Source organism: Protopterus annectens, chromosome 7.part0 (genome assembly GCF_019279795.1).
Source record: "Protopterus annectens isolate FY-2018-M chromosome 7.part0, PAN1.0, whole genome shotgun sequence".
In the NCBI taxonomy this organism is placed as follows: Eukaryota; Metazoa; Chordata; order Ceratodontiformes; family Protopteridae; genus Protopterus; species Protopterus annectens.
The window spans coordinates 1158464664-1158491636 of NC_056739.1; the positions used below are offsets into that span (position 1 = coordinate 1158464664).

The 26973-nt window shown below is 42.5% G+C and overlaps 1 protein-coding gene across 5 annotated transcripts in view; it reads left to right on the plus strand.

The window, feature by feature from the left end:
• HERC1 (HECT and RLD domain containing E3 ubiquitin protein ligase family member 1) overlaps positions 1–26973 on the plus strand; it is a 3987333-nt gene that overhangs the window by 2588096 nt on the left and 1372264 nt on the right. For all 5 annotated transcript variants that reach the window (XM_044077739.1, XM_044077741.1, XM_044077740.1 and 2 more), the window contains exon 47: positions 25596–25796. In XM_044077739.1, the coding sequence (XP_043933674.1) occupies positions 25596–25796 (201 nt within the window). The remainder of the gene's footprint in view (positions 1–25595; positions 25797–26973) is intronic.

The following is a 26973-nucleotide window of genomic DNA, read 5'->3' on the forward strand; positions in this document are numbered from 1 at the left end:
TTTCAGCTAGAAGGGTATCTGATTTACAGGCCCTTATGGCAGTGGAGCCTTTCATCATCTTTCATGCGAACAGGGTGTCCCTCAGTACCAATCCATCCTTCATGCCCAAGGTGGTATCCAGTGTGGCTCTTAATCAGTCCATTCATTTGCCTAACTTCTTTCCCAATCCACAGAACAAAGGGGAACGGATACTGCATTCCTTAGATGTGCACAGACAACTTAGATTCTACTTGGACAGGACTAAACCTCAAAGGAAATCTGAACAACTGCTGGTGGCATTTGCTGTAGGGGGAGAGGGGAAGGCCATTTCAAAGCAAACCATTTCTAAATGGATAGGCCATTGCATTCATTTCTGCTATAAGCACCATGGAAAACCTATCCCGCAGGGGATCAGACCTCACTCCACCAGGGCTGCATCTACCTCTACAGCCTTTCTCAGAGGTGTCCTTACCAGGGACATCCTAGAAGCTGCTTCCTGGAGTTCTGTACATACTTTCACCAAGCATTACCATTTGCTAATTTTATCTAAATCCAGAGCTGGCTTTGCCACTTCAGTTGTGCAGGGCCTTATAGCTGGTCCTATTGCTATCTAAATTCCTCCTCACAACCATAGCTTTGGGAATCTACCCAAATGTAATGACCGCAACAGTGAAACACAAAGAACATAGTACAGTTGTGTACACTTACCATAAGTGTAGGTGTTCGAGTGTATTCACTGTTGCAGTCCGGGTTACCCTCCCTCCAGCCCCCTAACTTCTTTTGGCTATACCTCTACTTTCCTTTACTATGCTTAAAAGCCTTTTTGGTGTATTTGCTTTTTGTTGGAGGTATATCTTTGTAATTTTATATTTAATTGCTTCCCATTAGGGGGACTCCTGACATCTAGGGCAAGAAAAACTGATGTAATGGCATCGGCTGCATGTTTTATACTCCTGACGTCATGGAAGAAGGGACAGCAACCGACGCAGGACCCAATACTTTGTTAATCATGCCGACTGCGGGCAACCTGCAAGCAGATGACCCAAATGTATTGACTGCAACAGTGAATACACTCAAACATCTACATTTATGGTAAGTGTACACAACTGTACTTTCCTAAAGTCAGTCTGCCTTCAACATTCACATCCTTTAAATGTTCCAATTCCTCTTATTCCATGCCTCAAGCTAGAGCTTCAGTGGTGGATTTATCAACCATTTCTCAACTTGAGGCTTCCTTTTCAGCCTCCAGTCCCCTATCAGGAACTATTTTTAGATGCCTCGGATGTGAGGTGGGAGCTTCTTTCAGCCCTCTGAAGGCTCAAGGCCTTTGGTCCCTTTGTCAGAAGAAATGAGGGCTCTTCTTCTGGCCCTTCAGGCTTTCCATTCTCTGTTCCAGGACCCATCAAACTTTTACAGACAGTACCACAGTGATGCAGTACATCGGTAGGCATGGGGGAGGGACACGTTTTTACCTTTTATGCAGACTAGCTCTTTAGGTTTGTGATCTGGCTGTCGAGTATCAGGTAACTGTTCAGGCTGCTTATATTCCTTCAGATCAGAACATTGTGGCAGACTGTCTGAGCAGGTCCATAACACAGACTCACGAATGAGTGCTTCACAGAGATGTGTTTGTGGGCATTGTCCACAAGTGGAGTATTCAATGGGGGTAGATCTTTTTGCCTGTCCTCTGAACAGACAAATTCCTCTTTTTTGCACCAAAGTCCCATGTCCTCTAGTTTGGAAGGTGGAGACCCTATCTTTTTCTTGGAAGGGGTTGTTTCTTTATGCCTTCCCTCCCCTTCCACTCATGCCAAGGGTCCTGTTCAAGATTCTCCCAAAATCTTGTCAGTGACTCCCTTTTGGCCCAGACTGCATTGGTTCCCTCTTCCTCTGCACATTTGGAAATTTCTTTGGTTCTTTCTTATTTGTATGAATTTCTGCATGCTGAGTTGGCTTACTCTTCAGTTAAAGCCCACCTTTCAGCTATTTCTGCTTGTCTACTTTAACTTATCCTTTGGTTTCTAGATTTGGGGTCAAACAATTCCTTAAAGGCATCCTTCATAATAGGCCTCCCAGGAAGCTTATTCCTCCTTCCTGGGACCTAAATTTTGTTCTTGAAAAATTGACGCAGGCCCCTTATGATCCTGCAGCTTCAGCTTCCTTACAGCATTGTACTTGGAAGATTGTTTTTCTTTTCACCCTTACTTCGGTCAGAAGGGTGTCTGAGCTCAGGGCCTTATGGTTGTTACTCCTTTTTTAGTTTTTCATAGGGACAGGGTGCCTCTTCATACAAATCCTTCTTTTATGCCCAAGGTGGTTATTGAGTTGTCTCTTAATCAGTCTATTCAGTTGCCATTTTTTCCCCTTCTCCGCAGTCTGCTAATGAGAACTTTTTTCACATCTTGGGCTTGCATAGACAAGTCAGGTATTATTTAGATAAAAACTTAAGCTATTCATAAGTCTGTGAAGCTTAAAACCATTTCCTTTTGTTATCCTTTTCGCAGGAAAAGCCTGCCTTCTTCTGTTAAGGCTCATTCAACCAGGGTTGTGGCTTCTTCTGGTGCTTTTTTCAAGATTGAATAACTCCGTCCTTGAGGCAGCTACTTTGACTTCTGTGTGTATTTTTACTAAACATTATAAGGTGGATATGGTTTCCATGACTGGAGGTGGATTTTACAGGGCTGTCTTGCATGGTTTTCTTGACGGCTCTGCTGCACCTTCCTCCGCCCATATTTCCTCCTGAATATTTGCACGCTCCCTAGTGTACTGAGTAATGCAGCAGTGATTTGGAAGGACATAGTACAGTTGTATAAAATTTCACCGTAACAGTAGATGCTCTTCCCTTCAATTTTGCAGTATTCCTCCCTCCACCCCCTTTTTAATTTCTCCTTCTGAATGCACATTTTTTTTTGCACTCCTCTGATTGTTGTTCCTCCTGGGGCTTGTCACTTCTAAGGAAGGTATGTCCGTGCATTACCTTTATGCCCTATGCAGTGAACTTATATGTGACACACAACATTACAGCCTAGGCTTTGGTATACTGGCTAGACGTTGGGCTACCCTTGGAAAGAGATCCTTAGTGTAATGAATTCTGCAGCAGTGAAGGGAAAGACATCTACTGTTGTGGTAAGATTTTACACAACTGTACTTTCTAATGAGAAATGAAAGCCGCCAGACCACCAGGCTGATGAAAACAAATGTATGACCTACATTTCTTGCAACATGTTGATATAAAACATTGTGAATATTGCCCATAAATATTGCTGATAAATGCTTCAAAATTCTTTCTTTTAAACGGCAGTTCATTTTGCCTACATAGAATGAACAACAGTCCTTACACTTGGCCAAATATATAACATTCTGAGTTTGACAATCTGCATGTGGTTTGAAAGAATAACATTTCCTAGTTACAGGATCGATAAATGTATTGTATTTCATTATGTGTGGACATGCCTTACAGTGCCTACTTGTATACCCTGTCACCGGGACCGTGTTGTCATAACCATATTGTGATCGTTGCAAAGTAAATCTTTCAAATTCCTGTTTCACTTAAAACTAAAGGAAGGTGTTGCCCCTACTATGTTCTTAAGTTTATCATTAGTTAACAGGATTTTCCAATTACGTCTAATGATATTACAGATGTGTTGTTACTGTACTTCAAAACCACATGCAGTTTATCACCCTTAGCACTACTGCTGTTACTCTGTTCCACTGTCCCTACTCTTGAATGAGAGAACCATGGCCTGGCTTTGGTTAATCTATCTCATTTACATCAACAACTTGTTTTTGAAGTATAGTAAACAACATAGGGGGTATTTGTATGGATGAAGTAGTACCTCTTAAACCCCCCTTGAAAACCCAGAGACCCTGTTACTGAAATGTTATTGGTTGTCATTTCCTTTTAAATGTAGTGGGTTGCATTGAGTGAGTTATCGGATGAAGGGAACATATCCCGAAAGCACTTGTCTGTGTCCTTTTTAGTTTATTTTGTTTTAATAAAACTGTTATCAGCCTGCTGGTCTGGCGGCTTTTACTTCTCATTTGTTTTGTGGTATAGCAGCAGGCTGGTCCTTTGGTGAGGAGTGCCTCATTTATTTTATTTATGAACTGTACTTTCTAGAGATACTTAGAGTACTGCGGTGGTGGTGCTGCGGTAGCATTGTCGCCTCACAGTTGGACGTTGCCCGTTCGATTCTCAGAGCGTCTTCTGTGTGGCGACATGCGTGAATGGGCGTTCTTTCGTTGAATGTTGTGCGTTAGGCCCGGCAAGCCAGCATGTAAAACTCTACTGCCAATCATTAGCGGACCGGAGTTCCACTGTGGCGACCCCTAACCGGGAAAAGCCGAAAGGCACAAACAAACTTTCTAGAGATACTTCTCCCTGCCCCTGCAGGAGATTCATCCCTACCTCATTCTTCTACTTCTGGAGTTTACCCCTCTCCAAAAAGCCTTCTAACAGACATAAGGGGGAGAAAAGTAGTGACAGACCTAAGGAAGAATCTAAAGAGTCTAGGAAGCGCTCACTAGGCTGTTCCTTCTCATCTGCATCTTCAGCACTGGCATCAAACTTTCAAAATCTTTGGCTGTGACCCCTATCTCGGATCCAATATTCATATGATCCCATACATCTCCATTACTGGAGCCTGGGCGCTTCCCAGAGCCCATCTCCTCCAGGCTGCAGTCTCCTTTCTTACAGGAAAGGACCTTTCACCAGTCTTCCTGGCCCCCTTCTCAAGCCTAATCACCTAGGTCACTTTGGTCTGCTGGAAGCCTGTCAGAAGTGGATATGGATAGGATGATAAAGTTCCTCATGACCTATATCCAGTTGAGGGTTCTTCCCTGTTTCGGTTCTTCCTCTCATGCCGTTATTGCTCCTACCCTCATCTGCCTACTTGGTTCAGGACCTGTGGATCAAAGTTTACCCAGAGCTTGTCTACATCTGATCTGAGGACTTGGCCATCTTTGACTCTGACTTCTTTGATCGAGTGGCTTTGATATGGAAGGATCTTAGAGCCAAAGCATCAGTGCCATATCCAAGGAGGATACATTTGACCCCAAAGATTTTGGAGCCATCCCTTTGTCTGGGAGCCTCTACACTATACAGCTCAGCATCAGCTTCAGAGCCTTGCTGAATATCAAGATCTGTCTGGAGCAGCGGTTTTGGCTCCATCTGGGCTTGTCTTTTTTTTCAAAAATTTCTTTATTGCATTTTTCAGTAATAAACACACACAAGAACACCATAAGACACAGATATGTTGCATCTATGTAGTAAAAAACATAAACACAAAGAAAATGAAAAACATAACTACCACGAGCTAACTAACTATATACAAATGATACATACAATTTACACTAGAAGTCATGCTTTTAGCCAACTACTACAATATATATATAAAGGCAGGTAAAATCAGATATCACTTAGAAATGAGGAAGACAGGTTAGGAATTGGTCAATAGATTGGGGTGATACTAATGAAGAGCCATTACCACATAACCCATTATAAGAACTGTAGTGCTTAACTTGAGAGATATAATGCAATTAGGGATCAAGACAGAATACTAATTTAAAGATATTAGGTGTTTTTATCACTTAAGAATGACATCAAGCAGGCATTGCCAGTAATTGTGATAGTATTCTGTTTTAGTAGTTAAGGGCTGGTCTTGAGTACCCCTTTGGCTTCAGTGTTTGAGGCCATCAAGAAAGCATTCTCTTTTTCTGGTAAGTAGACGTTTATTCCACACTCAGGTCCTTACAGCCCTCATAGAATGTCCTTGAGTCCTGACCCTGCTTGTACTTTCCCAAAAGAATAGCTGGACTTATTAAGCCTAGAGACAGTCCATCTTCAGAACTCTCATTTCTCTTCTGAGTCCTTGCTGGAGCATCCCACTGTGGAGGTTTCTTGGAAGCATATGTGCAAGAGGAGACAAATTGACTGCCCTCAGAAGTCATTAACCAAAGGCACTGCTTTGATGAAGGATAAGGGGGTCCCTAAGATCCCCCCTTAAGGATTTCTTATTCGGGGAGATTATCAAACTTTTGAGACAGAAATGCGGGTGGTCCTCCAAAGCCCTCTCCCAGCTTGAGTCAGTTTTTCTTCTGGTCTTCAGGTCTGGCCCAGCTACTACTTTGGTGGTTCCCTCCTACTGACGAGATGGTCAACCTAATCAAAAGCTGGCATGAAAGTAACTGGGACTTGGCTGAACCTATTCCACACAAACCAGATAAATCTTCAGTATCAATCAAAGGTTGCTAACATTGGAGCAAGGGTCTAAAAAAAATGTATTTATGCTTCGGCAACCTTTGCACTGAGGACACTGAACTACCTGGCACGTGTAACATGTTTCCAAAGGGATTTGTTGAAGGAGCTTTCCAAATCTTTCTGCAGGACAGTTTCTGCAGAGGACAAAAAAAATCTGTGGACTCACAGCTGGGCACAATCCAGTCACTTTCAGATGTGTCAATACACTTTATACCTAGTGTGACTGAGGGCAATTGGAGAGCCACAGGCCCCTGTGTAATTGTGCAGAGGCATACGTGTGTGACTTAGCGGAGCACTTCAGGACATTCTTTTCTAATGCCCATTATGATGGCTCAACACTTTTCAGTGTGTCCAGGAGTGAGGAAGATGGAAATACCCTCTCTGCCATAGGAATATGGTTCTCTTCCTCCCAGAGGTCTTTCTCTATGAACCAGAATGGAGGGAAGAAGCTGTGGTTTCAAAAGTTTCAAGGGTTCGCTCCTGACATTTCTGGAGGTTGATCCCCCTGAAACAGAGGGGGAATTTTAATTGTGTAAATCACCCCCACAGCCTTCATTCTCCAAGAGGCCATACTAGTGGTACTGAATGATTGCCGACTGACGCACTCTGGAGCCATTTTGGATAGTGGTGATCTCTGCACCGTAAGACCTGGATGTCTATCACCCAAGACGCATGGGTGCAGAAGGTCATAACCAGAGGCTGTTCAGTGTCCTTTCTGTCTTACCCCTGCCATCAAGGAAGCTCCTCAGTATTCCAGTCTACAAAGAAAAGCAGCAATTCTAGAAATAAAAAAGCTGCTAGACAATCGAGTCATCCATGATGTCCCACCAGACCAACATGGATCTAGAACTTACTCAAGATCTTTTTTGGTGTCACAGAAGGGTGGGAAACATAGCCAATTTTGGACCTCAGTCATCTAAATCTGTATGTCAGGCAAAGTTCTGGATGGTCACAGTACAATACAATTCTTACCATTATTGAGAAAGACGATTGGATGTGCTCATTAGATCTCCATTGTATGTACTACCACATAAAGATGGACAGATGCTCCAGAAGATTTCTCTGCTTCTGGCTGGGAGCCAATCATTTCCAATTCAGAGCCCTACCTTTTGGTCACACCACAGCCCTGCAGGTGTTCAGCAGTTGTATGGCAGTGATCGCAGCTCAGCTTAGACTGCAAAGGTTCTGAGTGTTCCCGTACCTGGACTTGGCTTATCACTGCCATCACCAGGAGTCTTCATTTCTGCACCAAGGACTCCATGCTCCAACTTTACCTCCTAGGATCTGTGGCTGATTTCATTACCCATATGTCCTCTCGACACATATCACATGAGATTTTTTCAGTGGACGCTTTCATTTCAGTGGTCTATAAAATATCAGTCCTTGAATTTCCATGTACTTCTTATGAACATTTGCAGAATGCACATATGATGGCGGCTCAAGTCCCCAAAGGTCTTCCAAGGTCTCTCCTTTGTTCTACCTCCTTCTCAGGGCACAGTAACGATGGACACCTCCCAACTAGGGTGTAGAGAGGGCATTATGTGAGACAGACTGTTGAAGGCACATGGTCCCTTTCTGAGACTAGTCTTTATATCGGCATCCTAGAGATGAGGGCAGTTCTGCTATTATTGCAGGTCTTTCAGGACATCCTTCCCCTAGAAGTGATATCCATTCAGATGGACAACATGTCAGTAATCTCGTACAGCAGCAAGCAGGGGGATCACGTTTGTACTGTGTGTTGAGACTATAAATGTTTCACAGTGGGTGATATTTTCCCACTACTTTCTGGAAGCAGTGCTCATTCTGGGATAATGCTCTGTCCTAGCAGACAAGTTGAGCAGGTATGTCTTTTTACCTTGAGTGAAACCTCATTCTGACAGTGACAGAGCAGATTTTCTGCCACTGGAGTTGACTATGCTGCTTGCTCTCTCTCTGCCTCCCCTTGTAGCAAGAAGTTCAGCAAGTACTGTGCTATAATCCACCAGGAGGGGGAGTCACTGAGAGATGCTCTGACCCACATTTGATCCCCAGGGCTCCTGTATGCCTTTCCTCCTCCTCCTCCTCTTATCCAAAAATTCCTACAGAAAGCCTTGAAGACGAAGCTCTAAATCATCATCTTTGCTCCATTCTGGCCCTGACAGGTATGGTTTCTCTTCATCTGGCCTTATTTGAGAGACCCTCCTTCAGTACTGGATCCCAGTTCAGATCTTCTCTCTCACTCCTCGAGAATGCCTCACTCAGACATTCATGCCCTCAAGTTGACCACATGATTTGTCTACTTCCAGTGATAGCTAGTCAATCCAGGATCTCTTAGGTAATTCACTTTCTTTCTTTGACACAAAGATTGTCTATCAGAAAGATTTACAAAAGCAAGTAGAACAGAGTTTCTGTTTAGGCCTCCGATAGAAATTAGGTCTCCTTTTTAGCTCCTCTTCCAGGCATTTTAGATTTTCTGGTTTCCCTTTTTCACGATTTGGCCAGCTATTCTACTATTAATGTTCAGCTAGCGTCCATTTCAAGTTTTCTTATAGGAGAAATCAGTCTTCTGTCACTTCCCTTAAATTGTCCAGGGCCTTCCTCAGGGGTATTTTCCTTCTCAGACCTCTCCTTAGGAATCCTGTTCCCCCTTAGGATATCACCATTCTTTTACCAGCTTTGACTAGACCTCCTTTTGAACCAGCAGCCAAGGTGGGTTATAGATTTCTAGTGTGGAAAATGTTTTTGGTTCCACTTCACCTTAGAGAGTATCAGAATTGCACGCCCTTTCTTGCAGACCTCCTTATGAGTCTTTTAAAAGGTAAAAGTGACCGTGTGAACTAACCCATACTTTATTCCAAAGGTAGCTACAGAGGACTCATTGAATCAGTCTGTCAGCCTTCCAGTTTTCTTTCCTAACTTTACCATCAAAGGAGAGTACATGCTGCATTTGTTGTATGTGTATTGTCAGCTCTGTTTCTGCCTTCATGGATAAAGAAGATTAGAAAGCCTGATCAGCTGTTTTACGACAGCCAAACTGAGACATGAGACTCTAAAGTGACTCTTTCTAAATGGTCATCTGACTGCATCCCTTATATATATTAAGAGAAGAGATTGTCTTTATCCAAACCCATCAAGGCTTACTCGAGTAGATATGCGGTTACTTCTACTGTCTTCTTTAAGAGTTGCCATTTATGATATATGTGCTGCAGCTACTTGGTCTAATGTACATGCCTTCACTTCTCATTATACATTGGATTTAACTCCATAAATATGGCTGCTTTTTGTTCAACTGTACTCCAGAATATCCTTCCATGAGACCTTCCAAGGGTTTCATTAGTTAAGGACTCTGTCCCAACTGTTGTGGAATGGACAGAAAAGACAACAACAGATATGAAAGTTATGTACTTACCATAATGATAGAGCTATATTCTTTACTACCATCTTTCCTTAAGCTCGCTCCCTCCTTCCCCACTTCCTTTATTATTTCTTGGTTCCTGGTATGACCATACTGCATTTTCACTGAGACTGTTCATATGCTCTTCAAGCTCTAGAGCAGTGAATGAGTTAACATACTTATTTTAGTTTGTTTGTCCACTAGTTAGTGTTTGAACAAACTCAATCTGAGGTAACTTCAGTGGCAGAAAGGGGATTGTGGTTAAGGGGAGGAGCCTGAGCTTTGGATCTGAGGTCAGATCCGAATACCCAACTGTTGAAGGATAGAAGCAGACAGCACAGACCTATCATTATGTTAAATACATAACTTTTGTTTAACGTGCATGGAGTACTTGCTGCTACCGCAGAGTGATAAGGTTGTATTTCTGGCCACAATGGACACCTTTTGGCACATCATTGTTTGGAGACCACACAGTAAATGCTTCTGGTTTGCCTGAATAGGCATCATTTTCAGTACACTGTATTGGTGGTGATCTTCATTTTTCACTGTTGCAGTCATTACATTTGGGTAATCCTGCTGGCAGGTTGCCCTCAGCCGGCCTGAATTCCAAAGTCTTGGGTCCTGCGAAGGCTGCTGTCCACCCCTTCCCTGACTTCAGGTCGTCAGGGGTATAAAAGAAGCAGCTGACGCCATTTTCTTCAGTCTTTCTTGCCGCGTGGTGCCTGAAGCAGAAGCAGTTCGCAACTGCCGGTCGGCCGACTCCTAAGATTTTCGTATTTGAGTTTCAGATCCGAAGTCTTCAGTAAAGCTAAGTTCCCTGTTGGGGAAACTTTTTTCTTGCTCCAGACCGATGTCAGAAAAAAGTTAATAACTGTATTTCTTGTGGGAAGCAAATACCTCATAAAGATTTTCATTCTTACTGTATTCCTTGCCTAGGCCCTGATCACAACGTTTTTGTTTGTCGGTTTTGTGCTAGATTTAACCAATGCACTATTAAGCGTTGGTATGATTTTGCTTTCAACTATTTTGGACGCCAGTTTAATTATCCTGCAGTGTCGTCGGATACCCATCCGACTACCGGAGTTTACAAAAAACGCAAAGAAAAGGATAGAGAAAAACAACCGAGGCCCAAAACTGACGACGAAGCTTCTCCTAAGCCAGTCACCGGTTCTCAGTGAGGCACTTTCGCAGCCCCTGACACCCGCTACTTTAGAGTCGCAGGCCACTACCGATTCCCACGTGGAGTCGGCCATGCTGCTGGATACTCAAGGTATTGGAGCCTCGGACGCTAATCCCTCAGATGGGTCCAGAGCCGCTGAGCAGGCACAGGCTTCTGAGGGTGTATAAACATGTTTACATTAAAACAACCTTAGCTTCAAAGACAAAGACTAAAGCACCTTCTAAAGCAAGGAAACAAACTCAAGAGCCATGTGGACAGGCCTCTATGCCCAAAAAACAGATGCTCAAGATGGCCGAAGACTTGATTACCTTGATCAGGGGTTCCCATCCCCCTCCTGATAAGAGGCCTAGGCAAGACACTGACTATGATTCTTCAGATCAGGTTTCTATTTCTTCTGATTCCTCCTCTGATCAGGGATATTCTCTTCCTCCCTATGAGGATTCTGATGCGGAAGAATCTATACCTTCAGCATCTCCTCCTGAGGACTCTTCCTTTGGGGAAACCTTGCACACCATGAGGGAGCATTTCCACTGGGAGAGCCAAGATTTTTCAGAATCTAAAAAGAGGCTCAGGGATTTTCTATTACTACCTCAGCACAGGCCTCTAGCCATTCCACTTGTGTTAGACATTGTAGATGATGTGTTTTCGGAGTCTAGTCTGACCCCTGACTCCTTACCCCCAGCTCCTGTTAAGCCTGACCGATATTGCAGGGTTCCTGACTCACACAAATTTATTTTTAAAAACCCTGCTGCTGACCCAGAAACTATCTCATAGGGTCCAAAGGGGGGTTAAGGCTTCCACTGCAAAAAACCCAACCCCCCTCTGACAGAGATTCAAGGGCACTGGATAGATGGGGAAAAAAGGTTTACACCTCTGCAACTTTGGCTATAAGGGCCTTAAATTGTCAATTTCATATGCTTAAGTATCACCAACATGTCATGGGATTGCTTAAACAGAAAATGTTAAATTCTGAATGTGCAGAAAACAAGGAAATGCAGAATTTATTGTATGCAGCAGAACAAGTTGGAAAACATACTTTGCAATGTGGTTTTGATTCTTTGGAGGCCTCCTGCAGGGCCGCAGTTATGGGTTCTGTAATTAGGAGGTATGCTTGGTTAAAGGAACAAAATTTGCCTGATCAGGTTAAAGTTAAATTACTAGATGCACCTTTACAGCAAGATACTTTGTTTGGTGTAAAGGGAGAAAAGGTGTTAAAGAAAATGGAGGACAAAGCTAAATCTATGCAAACTGTCAAAGATTTTTTACAGGTACAGCCACCTCGGTTTTGTAGACACTGGCCTACAAAAAATTGGTCCTTTCCTGTGTTAGACAGACCTCAAAGGGGCAGACCCAGATGCCGTAGAGGCAGATCCCAGGCGCAAGGTCCCTATAGGCACAAGCAATGGGGTGCTTCTACCTCCAAAGCTGGAGAAGATAGGTCACAAACATACAGAAAACAGTCCCAATGACTTCCCCCTGCCGGCACCAAGCACTTATCTTCTGGCAGCACCCTTAGGGGGAAAATTAGCACTTTTTGCTCAAAATTGGCACATCATAACCCAGGACAAGTGGGTTCTAAACATAGTGTCACAAGTTCCATTTCCATACTCTACCAAAGGCAAACGGCTGGCCAGATCTGCCAAAAAATCAATGGGCAGAGGCACAAAAACAAGTCTCATCCCTCATGGACATGGGGGCCATTCAACAAGTACCAGAGCAAGGGCAGGGACAAGGATTTTACTCAAGACTGTTCTTGGTACCCAGAAAGGACAAGGCCTGGAGGCCGATACTGGGCCTATCTATTTTGAACACTTTCCTGGATATTCCAAAATTCAAAATGTTGACTTTGCAGCAGCTTCTGCCCATGCTGGGCAAGAATGCTTGGCTTGTGACTTTAGACCTAAAAGAGGCATACCTGCATGTACCAATCAGACAATCATGCAGAAGATACCTAAGATTCAAGGCTGGTTCAATGCATTACCAATTCTCTACACTGCCCTTTGGCTTATCTACTGCGCCCAGGGTCTTTACAAAAGTGCCTGGCACCAGTAATTGCATTCTGCAGACAAAGAGGAATACAAATATATCCTTACTTGGACGACTTTCTCAATCAAGCAGAGAACAAGGACATTCTTCGTCAACATCTGGCGTTTGTGAAAAGACTTCTAACATGCTTAGGGTACACAGTCGACAAAAAGAAATCAAAACTAGTACTCTCACAAGAGATAATATTCCTGTGCGCAAGCTTGAATACAACTGCCCAGATGGCTTATCTCATGCCAGACAAACAAAGGCAACTGACTACCTATTTCAAAATGTTGGCAACAGAGGCCCAGTTATCTGCAAGAAAAATTCTGCAGGCTTTGGGCTTCATGGCATCCTGCATCCTACTAATTCCATATGCAAGACTGCATATGAGAAAACTTCAATGGTACCTAAAAAATGTTTGGACTCAACATTGCCACAGCCTGGCAACAGTCATTACTCTCATACCCTGCCTGCAATGGGAGTTTCGATGGTGGGCAAAGGCTTGTCACCAGAACAAGGGACAGCCATTCACATTTCCTCCAGCCAGGCAGACACTAACAATGGATGCATCAGACTATGCCTGGGGAGCCCACATGGCAGGAAGATGCATTCAGGGCACATGGTCCTCAAACCAATTAATCTACATCTCAATGAAAAAGAGATATTAGCTGTTCAAAATGACCTGACAGCCTTCAAGGACCTACTTCATCCCGGGCAACTACTGATAAAGACAAACAGCACCACGGCCATGTGGTATATAAACAAACAGGGGGACACACATTCTTACCCCCTTTGCAGACTAGCCATGACCTTGTGGGACACAGCTTTGACTTACCAAGTACATCTGCAGGCACAATTCCTGCCAGTAAAGGAAAATACTCTGGCAGACAAACTAAGCAGAAACCTCATGGATCCCCACGAGTGGAAGCTGGTTCCACAAGTCTTCAGCATGATGATAAGGAAATGGGGATGCCCGGACATAGATCTATTTGCCTCCTCTCTCAATTACCAGCTAAAAAGATTCTGCTCAATGACTTATCACAGACAAGCATGGAAAGTGCTATCTTTCAGCTGGAAAAACCTGTCAGTATATGCCTTTCCGTCACTGCCTCTCCTCCTCAAGGTGCTCCTAAAGGTCAGACAGGAGAAGCCAAAGATGATAGTGATTGCCCCAGACTGGCCACGCCAGTACTAGTATCCAATACTATGAAACTTATCTCTATACCCAGCTTGGACCTTACCTCACATACCTCGACTACTGTCCCAGCAAGACAATCAGATCATGCACAGCCAACTCAGGACATTAAACTTGGCAGCATGGCGAATAATGTAGTCACACAAAAAACACCTCTCAGTAAAGCCATGATGGATGTCATTCTGGAAGCTCGAAGGCCTAGTACTAGAAAGTCTTATGCTGGAAAATGGAAGAGATTCTGTGCCTGGAACCAGGCACAAGGAAGTGATACAGCAGTACGAAATATTCCTCAGATTTTGCAATACTTAACTGAGATGCTGGACAAAGGCCTATCTTTTTCATCAATAAAAGTTCATGCCTCTGCCATTTCAGCTCATTACAATACAGAGCCACCACTCTTTTCTCACCCTTTATTAAGGCAGTACCTCAGAGGAGCCAAAAATTTAATGCCCCCAACGAGATTACCAATACCTGCATGTGACCTCAACTATGTCTTGGAAAAGCTCACCCTGCCCTCTTTTGAGCCAGCTGCTACTGCTGATATGAAGTTTTTATCTTGGAAAACAGCTTTGCTCTTAGCAATTACTTCTGCAAGACGAGTCTCAGAGCTACAGGCACTCATGGCTGTGGAACCTTTCATCATTTTTCATCCAGACAGGGTCTCCCTGAGGACAAACCCAACATTTATGCCTAAAGTAGTGTCCAGTGTGGTGCTTAACCAAGCCATCCATCTGCCAACCTTTTACCCAAATCCACAGAACAAGGGGGAGAGAATTCTGCATTCTTTGGACGTACACAGACAGCTTAGATTCTACTTGGACAGAACCAAAGCTTTCAGGAAGAGAGAGCAATTACTAGTGACATATGCTGCAGGATCACAAGGAAAGCCTATCTCAAAGCAGACTATGTCTAAGTGGCTAGGCCACTGCATTCGTTTCTGCTGCTTACACCATGGCAAGCCAGTGCCTAAGGGCATTAGGCCTCATTCCACCAGCGCTGCAGCCACCTCCGCAGTCTTTCTCAGGGGAGTTCTGCAAAGCCTCATAGCCGCTCCTACTGCTGTCTAGTTCCAGCCTCCCAACCATAGCTTTGGGACTCTACCCAAATGTAATGACTGCAACAGTGAAACACGAAGAACATAGTACAGTTGTGTACACTTGCCATAAATGTAGATGTTTGAGTGTATTCACTGTTGCAGTCCAGGTTACTCACCCGCCTTCCCCCTTTTTTCTTTTGGATCTTATCTTTCTTTCTCTGATTTATACTACCTATGTGGTGTATTTGCTTATAAAATTTATATTGGTGTATTTCTGATTATATATATAAAATTTGGCTACCCTTTTTGGGGGCACCTGACATCTGGGGCAAGAAAAACTGAAGAAAATGGCGTCAGCTGCTTCTTTTATACCCCTGATGACCTGACGTCCGGGAAGGGGCGACAGCAGCCGACGCAGGACCCAAGACTTTGGAATTCAGTCCGGCTCAGGGCAACCTGCCAGCAGGATTACCCAAATGTAATGACTGCAACAGTGAATACACTCAAACATCTACATTTATGGTAAGTGTACACAGCTGTACTTTTTGTCTTTTTTAGTGTGTAGTTAAGTACCATCTTTACCTGGATGTTGGTCATGGTGGCAAGCAAAGGACTTTTTATGTGTTCTTCAGAAATGGTGAATTGACTCCTAGTAGTCTTGTCCAGGGGCTTACTGGAAGCAGCTAGACAGTGGATGCTTCCATGGCTGCAGTTTGGGGAAGGGGTTTAGGGCTATAAATTCACAGGAGACTCGCTGATTCCTGCTTTTAGATAATTGCCTTCATAGGAGCAGTGTTGTATACTCTACTTATTAGACATGCCTATTTTGAGAGCCCAGAAGGTCATGGCATTGGCAGCCTAGGTGAAGATGCAGTACAAGTTTTGAGCTTGTATTATTGCATCCTCTGAGCCTGATGGCCACTGTTGTCTTCATGGTACAGTTTGATTGTCTGGGTATGTAGCTGCTGCACTGGGTTGGAATCTTTCATTGGCTGCATTGTCATCTCATGCTCGCAGACCTCCTTATAGTGGACAATTCCCTCGTAATAGACTTTTGCTTAATGCAGATGAACCCTTTTCAGATTTTGATCATGGATGCTTCACTTGTGGGATGTGTAGTTCTCCTAGGCTCCCACACTTTAACGAGATGTTATGTCTTGGAGAGGTGGCTTCATTTGAACCATTTGAGGATAGGACAGATCATTGTCCATGCCTCTTTCATCAAGTCAGTCAGTCATGTAATATCTAACCAGAATTGGGCTGAAGTACATTTTGCACTTCAGGGAGATGATACTCTTCTGATAGTTGTCCAGAGTCAGTGATATCACTTTCTCAACGGTTCACATTCTTGGGTCATTGAGAAGATGGTGAGCCATTCCTCTAGCACTTTAGAGTTGCAATTTCAAGAAATTATTGTCGGTCTGGTCTTGTCCAAGTTTTCCAGACGTAGGGCACTCCAGAGGTCAACTTGTTTACCACTAGAGCGAATGTTGTTGTCTTTTGCCTCTTCTGCTCATTTCAGTTGGGTAAAAAGAGGTAACAGTAAATGTAATCTCATTCTAGTTTACATCTAGTAGCAGGAGAGGTTATTATGTGCATTTCTGTTATTTCCATCTTGTAATAAAATTCAAGAAAGAAGGAACAGAACTTACTCTGATTTTCCCTTGGTTGATAAAAAGGGTATGGTTTCAGGAATACAGTTCCCTGATGGTTCAGGAAGCACTCCAAGTCCTAGCCAAGGAATATACCCCATAATTAAGACAGTAGCAGAACCCACCTCCAGTTTTTCTCCTAATGTAGGCCCTCAGTTCCTTCGTACTTGCTGGTTGTGGTCTTGAAGAACATTGAGGTTTCTAGAAGTCCCTCCCCTTGTCACATTTGTGCCTTCAAGTTTATACTTTTGCCAAGTTTTGTTGGAGTTCAGCTTTGCTGTCGGTCATAACTGCTGTGAGGCACTTGTATGTTTTGGGACTGTTGTTGCATTGTTGTGCTGCAAATATTCGTTATTTGTGCTCATCATAACCTTGTGGATGGCAGGTTATTGCTCAACACCAGCTGTTCAAGCAGTTCATAAAAGGAGTACTATATCTCCATATTCCTTTAAAGAACCCCCCTCCCCACTGTTCGATGGATTTGAAATTAATGATCAACAGGCTTGCAAATCCATAGTTTGAGGCTCTTATGCTCAGTGAGGCTTGAGTTTGTTTTTAGGAAAACTTTTGTCTTGTGACCCTGACCTCTGCTTGCAGGATCTTGGAGTTGCAAACTCTCACATGTAGGGATCTTTGAACCTTTCATAAGGATTTGGTGGCCCTTAAAATAAGTGCACATTTTTTTCTGAACCTGGTTTTTAGTTTTCCATGAACCAAGCATTCATACATGTGTACTAGCCTAATGGCCCTGGAGCCTTTATAAGCCTAACCCATAGGATTACCCTGGCATTGTGCCATCCAACCTTAATTCCCAGTTCCTCTGTCGAGTAGACCAACTGGAGTGATCCCCGGGGTGAATTTTCTATTTCCCATCCACTCATCAAGATTTATGTTGAAGACGGCCAGTGAGGTGCTCTGCTTGACATGTATGGGAAGTCTATTCCACAGCAGGGGCAGTCTCTGGGTTATGAACCTGTCCCTCCAGCATGCTCTGTTGATTCTGGTAATGAGGTTGAGGTCTCTGGAGCGTGTGGTGCAGAGGGAGTGGGATTTCTTCAAATGTAGCAGTTCGAACAGAGCTGGGTCAGACGTGGCTTTGTAAGTCAAGCAGAGATTGCCTCTTAGTAGGTGATATGAGACAGAGAATAGTTGGATTTTTTTTAGTCTGTCCATATAGGACAAATGTTTAAGGCCTAGGATCCTGTTTGTGAGGTACTTTTGCAGCCTCTCCAGTTGTTGCAGGTGGTTAGTGAGGTACATGCCAAATGGGGCATTGTACTCAATGATTGGCCTAATGAGGGAAGAGTACAGGGAGACCATGACCTCTTTTTTCCTGGATGCAAAACCCTTAGTAATGAGATGTGCCATATAGAAGGACTTTTTACCACAGTGGCAATGTGGTGGTCAAAAGAGAGGTTGCTGTCAACCTGTGTTCCCAGATGTCTTGTAATACCTTCTGTGTTCAGTGGACAACCATCGATGTGGTAATTCATGGGAACTGGGTTTTTCCCAAAGAGGATGACGACACATTTTTTGGTATTGAGCTTAAGGCCATGGTTGTGACACCAGTCGTTGGTCTCAGTGAGGCCTTTCTGTAGGATGTCAACATCACTTGGGGAGTTAATAATAGCTCCCAACTTGCAATTGTCTGTGAACTTTGTCAGCCAGAGTCCCTTTGTGTTGGCCTGGACTTCAGAGAAGTAGATACCAAACAGGAGAGGACCCAGTACCGAAACCTGTGGGACTCCACTCGTGACTGGTTGGCAGTCTGACTTGGAGTCAGCTACTTTCACACTGTGGGTTCTAACTGTGAGCCAGTTTGCAACCCACCTAATGATATAGGGGTTGATGCCTAGCTTAGTGAGTTTTTCTATGATTCCTGAGTGGGGAATGGTATCAAAGGCCTTGGCCAGATCAAGGTAAGCTGTATGAACCACCTTGCCTTCATCCTCAGCTCTGGTGACTGACTCAAAGAAGTTGACCAAGTTGAGCAGGCATGATCTACCCTTCACAAAACCAAACTATGTGGGACCCAGAGTTTGGAGATTCCCTATATCCTTGTTTATTAGTTCCACGATGATGCATTCCATAGCTTTGCATATCAGACTCGTCAGACTACTAGGGCGATAGTTCCAAGGGTCTGTAGTAGCTGCTCCCTTTTGGAGAGGGATGACTGTAGCAGTGCACCATTCTGTAGGGACAAAGCCTGAGGTGAGGCTGTGATTGAACAGGCCACACAGGTGAGGTGCCAGTTCACTCTGTAGTTCATGTAGAACACAGCCAGGGATATTGTCAGGTCCCATAAAAGCTGTAATCTTGGTCTAGGACAATGTTGTTTTAACCTGTGCAGCAGTAATACTGGGTGACTGGCAATCTACTGGTATTGTGACTGGTCCCTTGAGGGGGAGAAAGGGGTAAAGTTGGTACTGAATCTGTCGGCCAGTATATTGGCAATATCTGTTGGCTCGGTATAGGAGGTACCATTGTGCAGTAGCTCAAAGCAAATCTGAGTATTGCCATGGAGATTCTTTACAAAACTACAGAAGGCCTTATGGTTGTCTTTACCATCTGCTGCAATTTTGTTTTCATAGCTAGCTTTAGAGGATTTGATGAGGGATCTCAACTTTTTGTTGAGGCTGATAAGGGAGTTTTTCCATTCTTGGAACTTCACCTTATTCCGCATCAGTTTCCTCCTCCGTGTTGTAGTGTTTGTTTATGGCAAGGGACCACCTGATTGGCTTCCTTTTTTGGAGGAGAGCATCTTGGTTCTATTGTGTATTCAGTTATTTGTTTTCTGTATCTTGGCAAAAAGCAGGGAAGAAAGAGCCCTTCCCACTGTGGATATGCACGTCATCAGCTTAGATTTTATTTGAAGTGGGTGCATTAGTTTAGAACCTGGGCCACTTGTTACTTTCCTCTGCCCCATGGAGAGAAGAGCTTGCATTTAACAAGTAAACACTCTTTGATCAAACTACCTATCTATATCAAGCAAAGCTCCCCATTAGCACTCTTCAAGAAAAATCTTGATGATTGGATGGGAAATAGGAACTTTAGCCAGGGGATCACCTCTGTGGCTCTGCTCGACAGGAGCACAGGAAAATAATTTTCTTGGGTGGCGAAAGCCAGGGTATCTTTTTGGCTAGGCTTGTATAGGCCCTAGGGCTGATAGCCTAGTACCTACCTATGAACCTACGAATGGATTGCTAACTAGTCCCACAGGGCTCTATACTGGGCATACTATTTTTTCTCTGTTTTCACAAATAACCTCAATAGCTCTACACAGCATGCCACACTCATACAATATGCGGATGATTCAACCCTGATCTGCTCCGCCTCATCTCCCACCACCCTACATACACTTACTCAAGATACCTTTAACTCAGTAGAAAAATGGATATCAGGTATCCAACTAATTCTAAATCCCAAAAAGACAAAACTGCTACTGTTTACCCCAATAGATAAAAAAAAACCCCTCTCCTTTACCATAACATCTAAGGACGGCACCACCATCTCCCCTTCTAACCACACCAAACTTCTGGGCATTGAAATAGACAATAATCTCCACTTTGATGTTCACATCTCACATACCATAAAACTAGTACACAAAAAACTAGGCCCCCTATACAGGCATAAGTCCTTTCTCTCACAAAAAGCAAGAGTCACTCTTGCACAAAGCCACCTTCTCTCAACTCTATTATACGCAGCACCAATCTTTACCCAAATCAGACAATGTGACCTAGACAAACTAGAATGATGCTACAATAAAATAGCCATGTTTGCTACTAACTCAACCTATAGAACCCATCACTGTGCTGCACTAAAAGAACTAAAATGGCTTGAGCTACCACAGCTACTTAACTATCACCAGCTGGGCACAGCCTACAATATTCTCAAATATCCTGAAAAAAAACCTTCATTATTCAACCTACTTACTGTATATACTGCAAACCGGTACCTAAGATCCAGTGAAAAATCTCTCCTCTCCATCACCAAGGCTAACAATAATGTAGGGAAAGCACTCTACTCCTGCACCGTTGCCAGAAATTGGAACTCTCTTCCCCTATCCGTGTCCACTCCCCCCTCAACAACCATATTCAAAAATTCCGTGAAATGGCACCTTCTTAGTACCTGGTTATGCCCTTGTATCACATAACCCTACCCATACTACTATTAACTCACCAAACACCTCTCTGATCACATGCTGGATCTCTGATCCCCTGTAGACTTGGTCATCTGAAAGGGTACTTTTAACTGTAGAATCTTACTTGATATATTTTCTTCTCTTACCATTGTATAACTGACATTGTCTTTTTACCTATGTTCTATATCTTTTTACCTGGATTGTTTTATTAATTTATTGTTATATTACTGTGCTCAGCATACATGATATAACCTGTTTTGTGTATTATGCTGGATGTACTGTATTTGTATAACTTGATGCTGGAGCTTTTCTCCCAGGGCCTCTGCTGAAAATGGACCTGGTCCAGTCGGAATTTCCCAGTTAACAAATGTAGAGTAAATAAATAAATAACTGCATTGCCTTTTGTCATCTGGTGCCTGTTCACAGGTGAATGCTATGCCCACAGCCCATTTCACTAAGGAGGTGTCTTTGTCCTGTGCCTGCTTAAGAAAGTCTTTATTACAGACAGCTGCACTTTGATCACTTGTTTTTTATTGTAAAGCTTCACCAAACACCCCTATGTCTACTTTGATCCCCAGGAGTCAGGCTTCTTGTAGTACTACAGTGACTTAGGACTTGTCTTTCTGAGCTTTGTCCTGTAGCAGTCCTCCAGCTCCTTCCACTCTGGTGGTTTCTTGATTGGAATTCATTCCAACCTTTGAGACCCAATAAGACAGGTCCTAAATTATAAATAGAGATGTTCTAACCAAATACAATACAGTTACAAAAACGTATATCTGGAGCGTTTCTCCCTGGGCCTCCTCTGAAAATTGGCTTTGTTCCAAGTTGGACTTTCCCGGTTAACAAATGTTAAATTAATTAATTAATTAATTAAAAGTAAATCAGTTGACACATGGAAGAACCCTTCTTGATGGGTCATGAATACCCTCTCATTGTCGCATGTAGGTGCCATCGACATTCAGCATAGGCATTTGGATTTCCCTTTAAGTAAAGACAGTATGATTTCTTGTTAGCACTGTAAATGTTAAATTATGTTTTTTTTTTCCTCTTAATTTGCAAGAAGATTTTCATTTGTGGCTAGGGGATGAACCCATGAGGTGTGATTTTAGGAGTGCCTCATTAGCGATTAAACTGCAAGATAAACAGTTGCAAAAAGAGTGATCGTTTTAGATTGAATCAAAAAGACTGCATCACTAAAAAAGTTTAAAAAACAGCACCCACATGTGGGGAGTTGCACCCCCAACACCCCCTGCAAATTATATATGCCAGGTCCAAGATTTTATAGCAGTGGGATTAGGACAAATTCCTGGACCTCACTATTACACAGTCTTGCATGTAAAGTTACTGAAAGGCTCTTAATGAATGCTCACTCTTACAGACTGCAAGCACATTTAGTTGTTCTCGTGTAGCCTGTGCTTCATGTCACATTGTACATTACCCCAAAGTGTAAGATATTCAGAAAATTTGCTAACTGCTGCTAAGTGGAAGAGATGAACTCAACCAATATTGTCTGCCTCAGAACAAACTGATAAGAGCTTATCTGTCACATTTTTTGTTTAATGTATTAATATACATGTCAGTTTTTGTTCTTCCGGACTTTGTTTTTATATTCATAATAGCGTAAGTGAAATAGAAGTCTTATTTTAATGGGTCTTTGCAGTGTTTTTTCACTTGTAAATTTTTTTTTTGTGCTCTCTCCAGATTTTTTGGTGGTGCTCTCATTGTGGGAGGCCACAATAACCCCTTTGTCACATGCTAGTGACTTCGCTTATGAGGAAGATTGTACTTCCTGAGTTTACTCTAGCCACTCACTGCCTTGTTCTCTTTTTTGGATTTTAGCACTGGAAATTATTTTCATTATCTAAGAAGCACATACCTTCTAAGAAGTCTTGTGGTTTCCAGGTTGCCAGCCAGGACCAATGTGTTGCCTGTGTTACCTGAGGCTAAACAGTATTACGTGGTATCCCTTCTTACTAACATCCTCAGCACTTCATGCCTTTCGGGTGAAGAAGAAGCAGAAAAGTTTAAGACAAACTTAGTTGTCCAGTACTCCCATTCTTTTTTGAGCCTTATGGCATTTGTCATGTGTCTCGATTTTTATGTCTGCCTTTGCAATACCTTTGGAAAAATTTGCTGAGTATGACTGTTAAGTACTTGTGGCTTTAGAGTTAACACTACTTGTCTGCTTTGATATATTTGATAACCAATTAAAGCAGTGTAGGTTCTGGCTTCTGATGCCTTTCTGAAAGGATGGTGAGTTCATTTGTGTCTTCTTTCAGTTCAGTGTCATTACCGTCTTTTAAAGCTTCTAAGAAAACATTTTTTTTTTTTGAGACTCGTTTGAATTTATTCCCTTTATTGCTTGATTGACGACAATTAAAGCTGTCCAATACCTGTGAGCTTTAAGTTCTTTTCCTCCATATAAGGACGTCATCCTTGCATAGGAGTGAAGTGTAAAACAAGGTATCTTTGTGGTAGCCATACACATTCGTCAGCTCTCCAGTCTTAGCTGACTTCCTAAAGTAGGCTGCCACTCCTCTTTATTTTTGGCTGGAGTTTCAAGCTTGAGGTTCATTTTCATTGGATGGGTCTCCCAGAAATGGATCTCTTCACCTTAAGAGAAAATGCATTTATCCAAAAGTTGTTCTGTTTTCTTTAAGCCATAATTGATTGGGCATTAACTACATTTTCACTAGGATGGAATGGGCTATTTGCTGACACACCTGTGCCTTTCTTATTCTTGCTTTGCAGTGTGGCCAAGGTCATGTTTAAAAAAAATTAAACAGGCTTGGCCATCTTGCATCATGATACACCAGGAAATGCTGGATGTCCATTCCATAGATCCACGACATTTTAGGGTCCTGTCCAGGTGATAACCTCATGTCAATAGAGAAAGAAAGGATCTGTGTGCTAGTTTTTGACTGCCTGACCGGTTCAGTAGTTTTATCACTTGCCTAGGATTGTGTTGGTTTTGGTTTTTGAGATACTGGATGTTGCTAGGAAGCCTTTGACTGAGCTACCTGTAAAGTAGAATCACCAGGAAATGAACTTCTCCTTGAGGACTGCTGAAGTGTCATATGACATTGTTTTGTACCTGTAAAGTAGAATCGCCAGGAAATGAACTTCTCCTTGAGGACTGCTGCAGTGTCATATGACATTGTTTTGTACCTGTAAAGTAGAATCTCCAGGAAATGAACTTCTCCTTGAGGACTGCTGCAGGGTCATATGACATTGTTTTTTTATTAAAGTGCACACATTTGTTTTTAATTCTTTTCACAGCAGCACAGCCTAAGGAAAGGTAGGATGTTTTTCATTACAGATTGCTGAAGCAACTCAACAAGGAATTGTTCGGTTTGTACATTCCATCAGAAACTCTCCAGAAGTCTGGACCTTAATGTAGTGCTTGTTTTTGCTTTGTCTCTATAGTTTACATTTGCATATAAGACATGCATTCATTGATTTACATATTAATCATGTATTAAATACAAGGTGTCATGCTATAGGCATTGTTTGCTTTTAACATCTGTCCTGCAGTACAGCATTCTTGATATTCCTGTAGCTGTACTATTGTTGAGGATCTAATATATTAAATTATACCATGATCCCCCCAAAACGTGCACGCTGATTGGCCAGCGTGCCCGTTGTAAATCGAGTTATACTAATGGAAAAAAGGTCCGGTCGCCCGGACTTTTTTCCATTAGTATAACTCGATTTTTTAAAACACTGTCTCGCTATGTTAAATGGGTTTAACATAGCGAGACAGCTTTAAAATAAGCAACGGAGCTCCGTTGCTTATTTTAAAGCTGTCTCGCTATGTTGAACCCATTTAACATAGCGAACAATGTTTAAAAGCAACGGAGAAAGCAAGATCTCCGTTGCTTTTTTAGTGTTCGCTATGTTAAATGAGTTTAACATAGCGAGACAGTTAAAATAAGCAACGGAGATGTCCGTTGCTTATTTTAAAACTGTCTCGCTATGTTAAACTCATTTAACATAGCGAACACTAAAAAGCAACGGAGATCTTGCTTTCTCCGTTGCTGCCAACTCTGATGTACTGCGCCGGCGCGCAGTACATCAGAACTGCCGCGGATGCCAGACATCTGCGGAAGGGCAGTAAACAGGCATTATACTATGCCATTATTTAAGAAAAGTAATAGTTTCTTTTCTTAAATAATGTCATGGTATAATAGCAATAACCCACTTCTGGGTGTGGGTAATGCTAAATTTACCCACGGTTGGCTTTGTTTGGTTCCTCGGGCTTCGCCCTCGGGACCAAACCACGCCAACCGTGGGTAATACATTACCACCAGCGTGTTATTGCTATAATATTACATGTGCAGCCACCTACTGCATCACTTTCACATCAAGATGTCCCTTTATATATAGTACGTTTATTTCCCTGTCTTCCATGATCTCCATTTGATCCAGTGAGTCAAGTATTTTAGTATGTTTAATTCTGCTGAAGGGCATTTATTTTTCACATGGTACCTGTTTTAATGGGAAAATATGGGCATACTGACAGTATCCTGGAGTTACTGTACTTAAATGTGATCATTACTGAGACATTTGAAAAGCCAGGTTACAGAACAGAGAAGAAAATTCCTTAGTATAAGTCAAAGCTGGAGGGCTGTCTGAAAGAACAGCTGTTATGGTGAGTACTTGTATCCCTTTTTTAAGCAATGCTTGGGTAAGGACATTTTTTTTTATATAAACCAGAAGTGTAGCTCATATTTGCATGTACTGTTATTACAGAGGACTGGGACATGCTGGATGTTGAGGAAGAAGAGAAATTAACTGGTGAAGAGGAGTTTGAGATGCTGGCTGGACCACTGGGTTTAAGCGAACGTAGAGCCATTCCAGAACCAGTTCAGTTCCCTGACACTGATCCTTTGGGAGCCTCTGTTGCCATGGTTACTGCCTCAAATAGCAAGGAGGAAACACTCATGCAGATAGGTTTGTGGATTATATTTAATGTGTAGAGTCTGCACTCTGAAGCTGCAAATTATGGTTTGTTTTCATATGAGCTTGCATTTTTTGCCAGTAGTTGTAAGCAAAGTTGTCAAGAACAGTGGGCATGAAGAGAACATATTTCCTTTTTTGGTTGTTTCCCATTGCTTTCTTCATTTGTTAGGCAAGATAAAACACTTGAATCATATGGATGGATAGGTAGTAACAGATTTCAACTCTTTGTCCTGGAGTCTGTGTCCTGAGTAGGCCTTTAGACCTGAAAGCAGGTATACCTTCCTGTGATCCTGTGACATTTTTGCTTGCATATCTGATCCATTTTTGATAGATTTCACCTTCTTGATACTGTAATTCCTTGTACATGGGTATATTCCTGCACTATGTTCCTGACTCTTCAGAATTAAAGAAGAGGATCTAAGGGTACTTACTGCTGACAAGCTTCTTTCTGTATTCATGACTTTCATACCTTCTGTCCTCATTTACAAACGTTTTGAGTCAGGCAAATCACTTAACCAGATAGTGCTTCTAGTTCACTCTTGAACAGAGTTTTTCCAGTTAGTATGGAAAAAATAAAAAAGATTCTTCAGCTCCTGTTTCTTTGGACTGTTTTGTGTGACTGGTATTACTTGTGCTGATGAGAAATTTTGTTTAGCATCATCTTTTTCCATACGTGGGAGGGATAGATTTAAGGCTATTTTATACACTAGACTTGTTCTCCTGAGAGTTATATTGATGTTTATTTTTTCTTCCCGAATCCCCATCTGTTGAACTATTAACACTGCACTCTGTAACTTAAGAATTTTTTCTGTGCATACCAGGAAAATATTTAATAATTTGGATGTCAAGAGAACGACAATGACTGTCATGAGATAAATTGTTTGCACTCCCTATTTTAATTGCTAAAGGAATTTCATATCAGACCTCAAGGAATTTTAAATCAAACATCAAGAACCCTGTTTGGATGGGGAATGGTTTTATTTCATCCTGTTTACCAAATGCATTGCAATTGTTTCCTTACAAGCTCCAGCACTCAGGGATCCATATATCTCAACTGTCCAGATTTTTGAAGAATGTCCAGATTTTTGTCTTGTGTTTTTGGTCTGTTTATTGTAAAATTTGTGGTTTTCCAGCAAATCATTTATAAGTGCAATATTTATAATTTGTC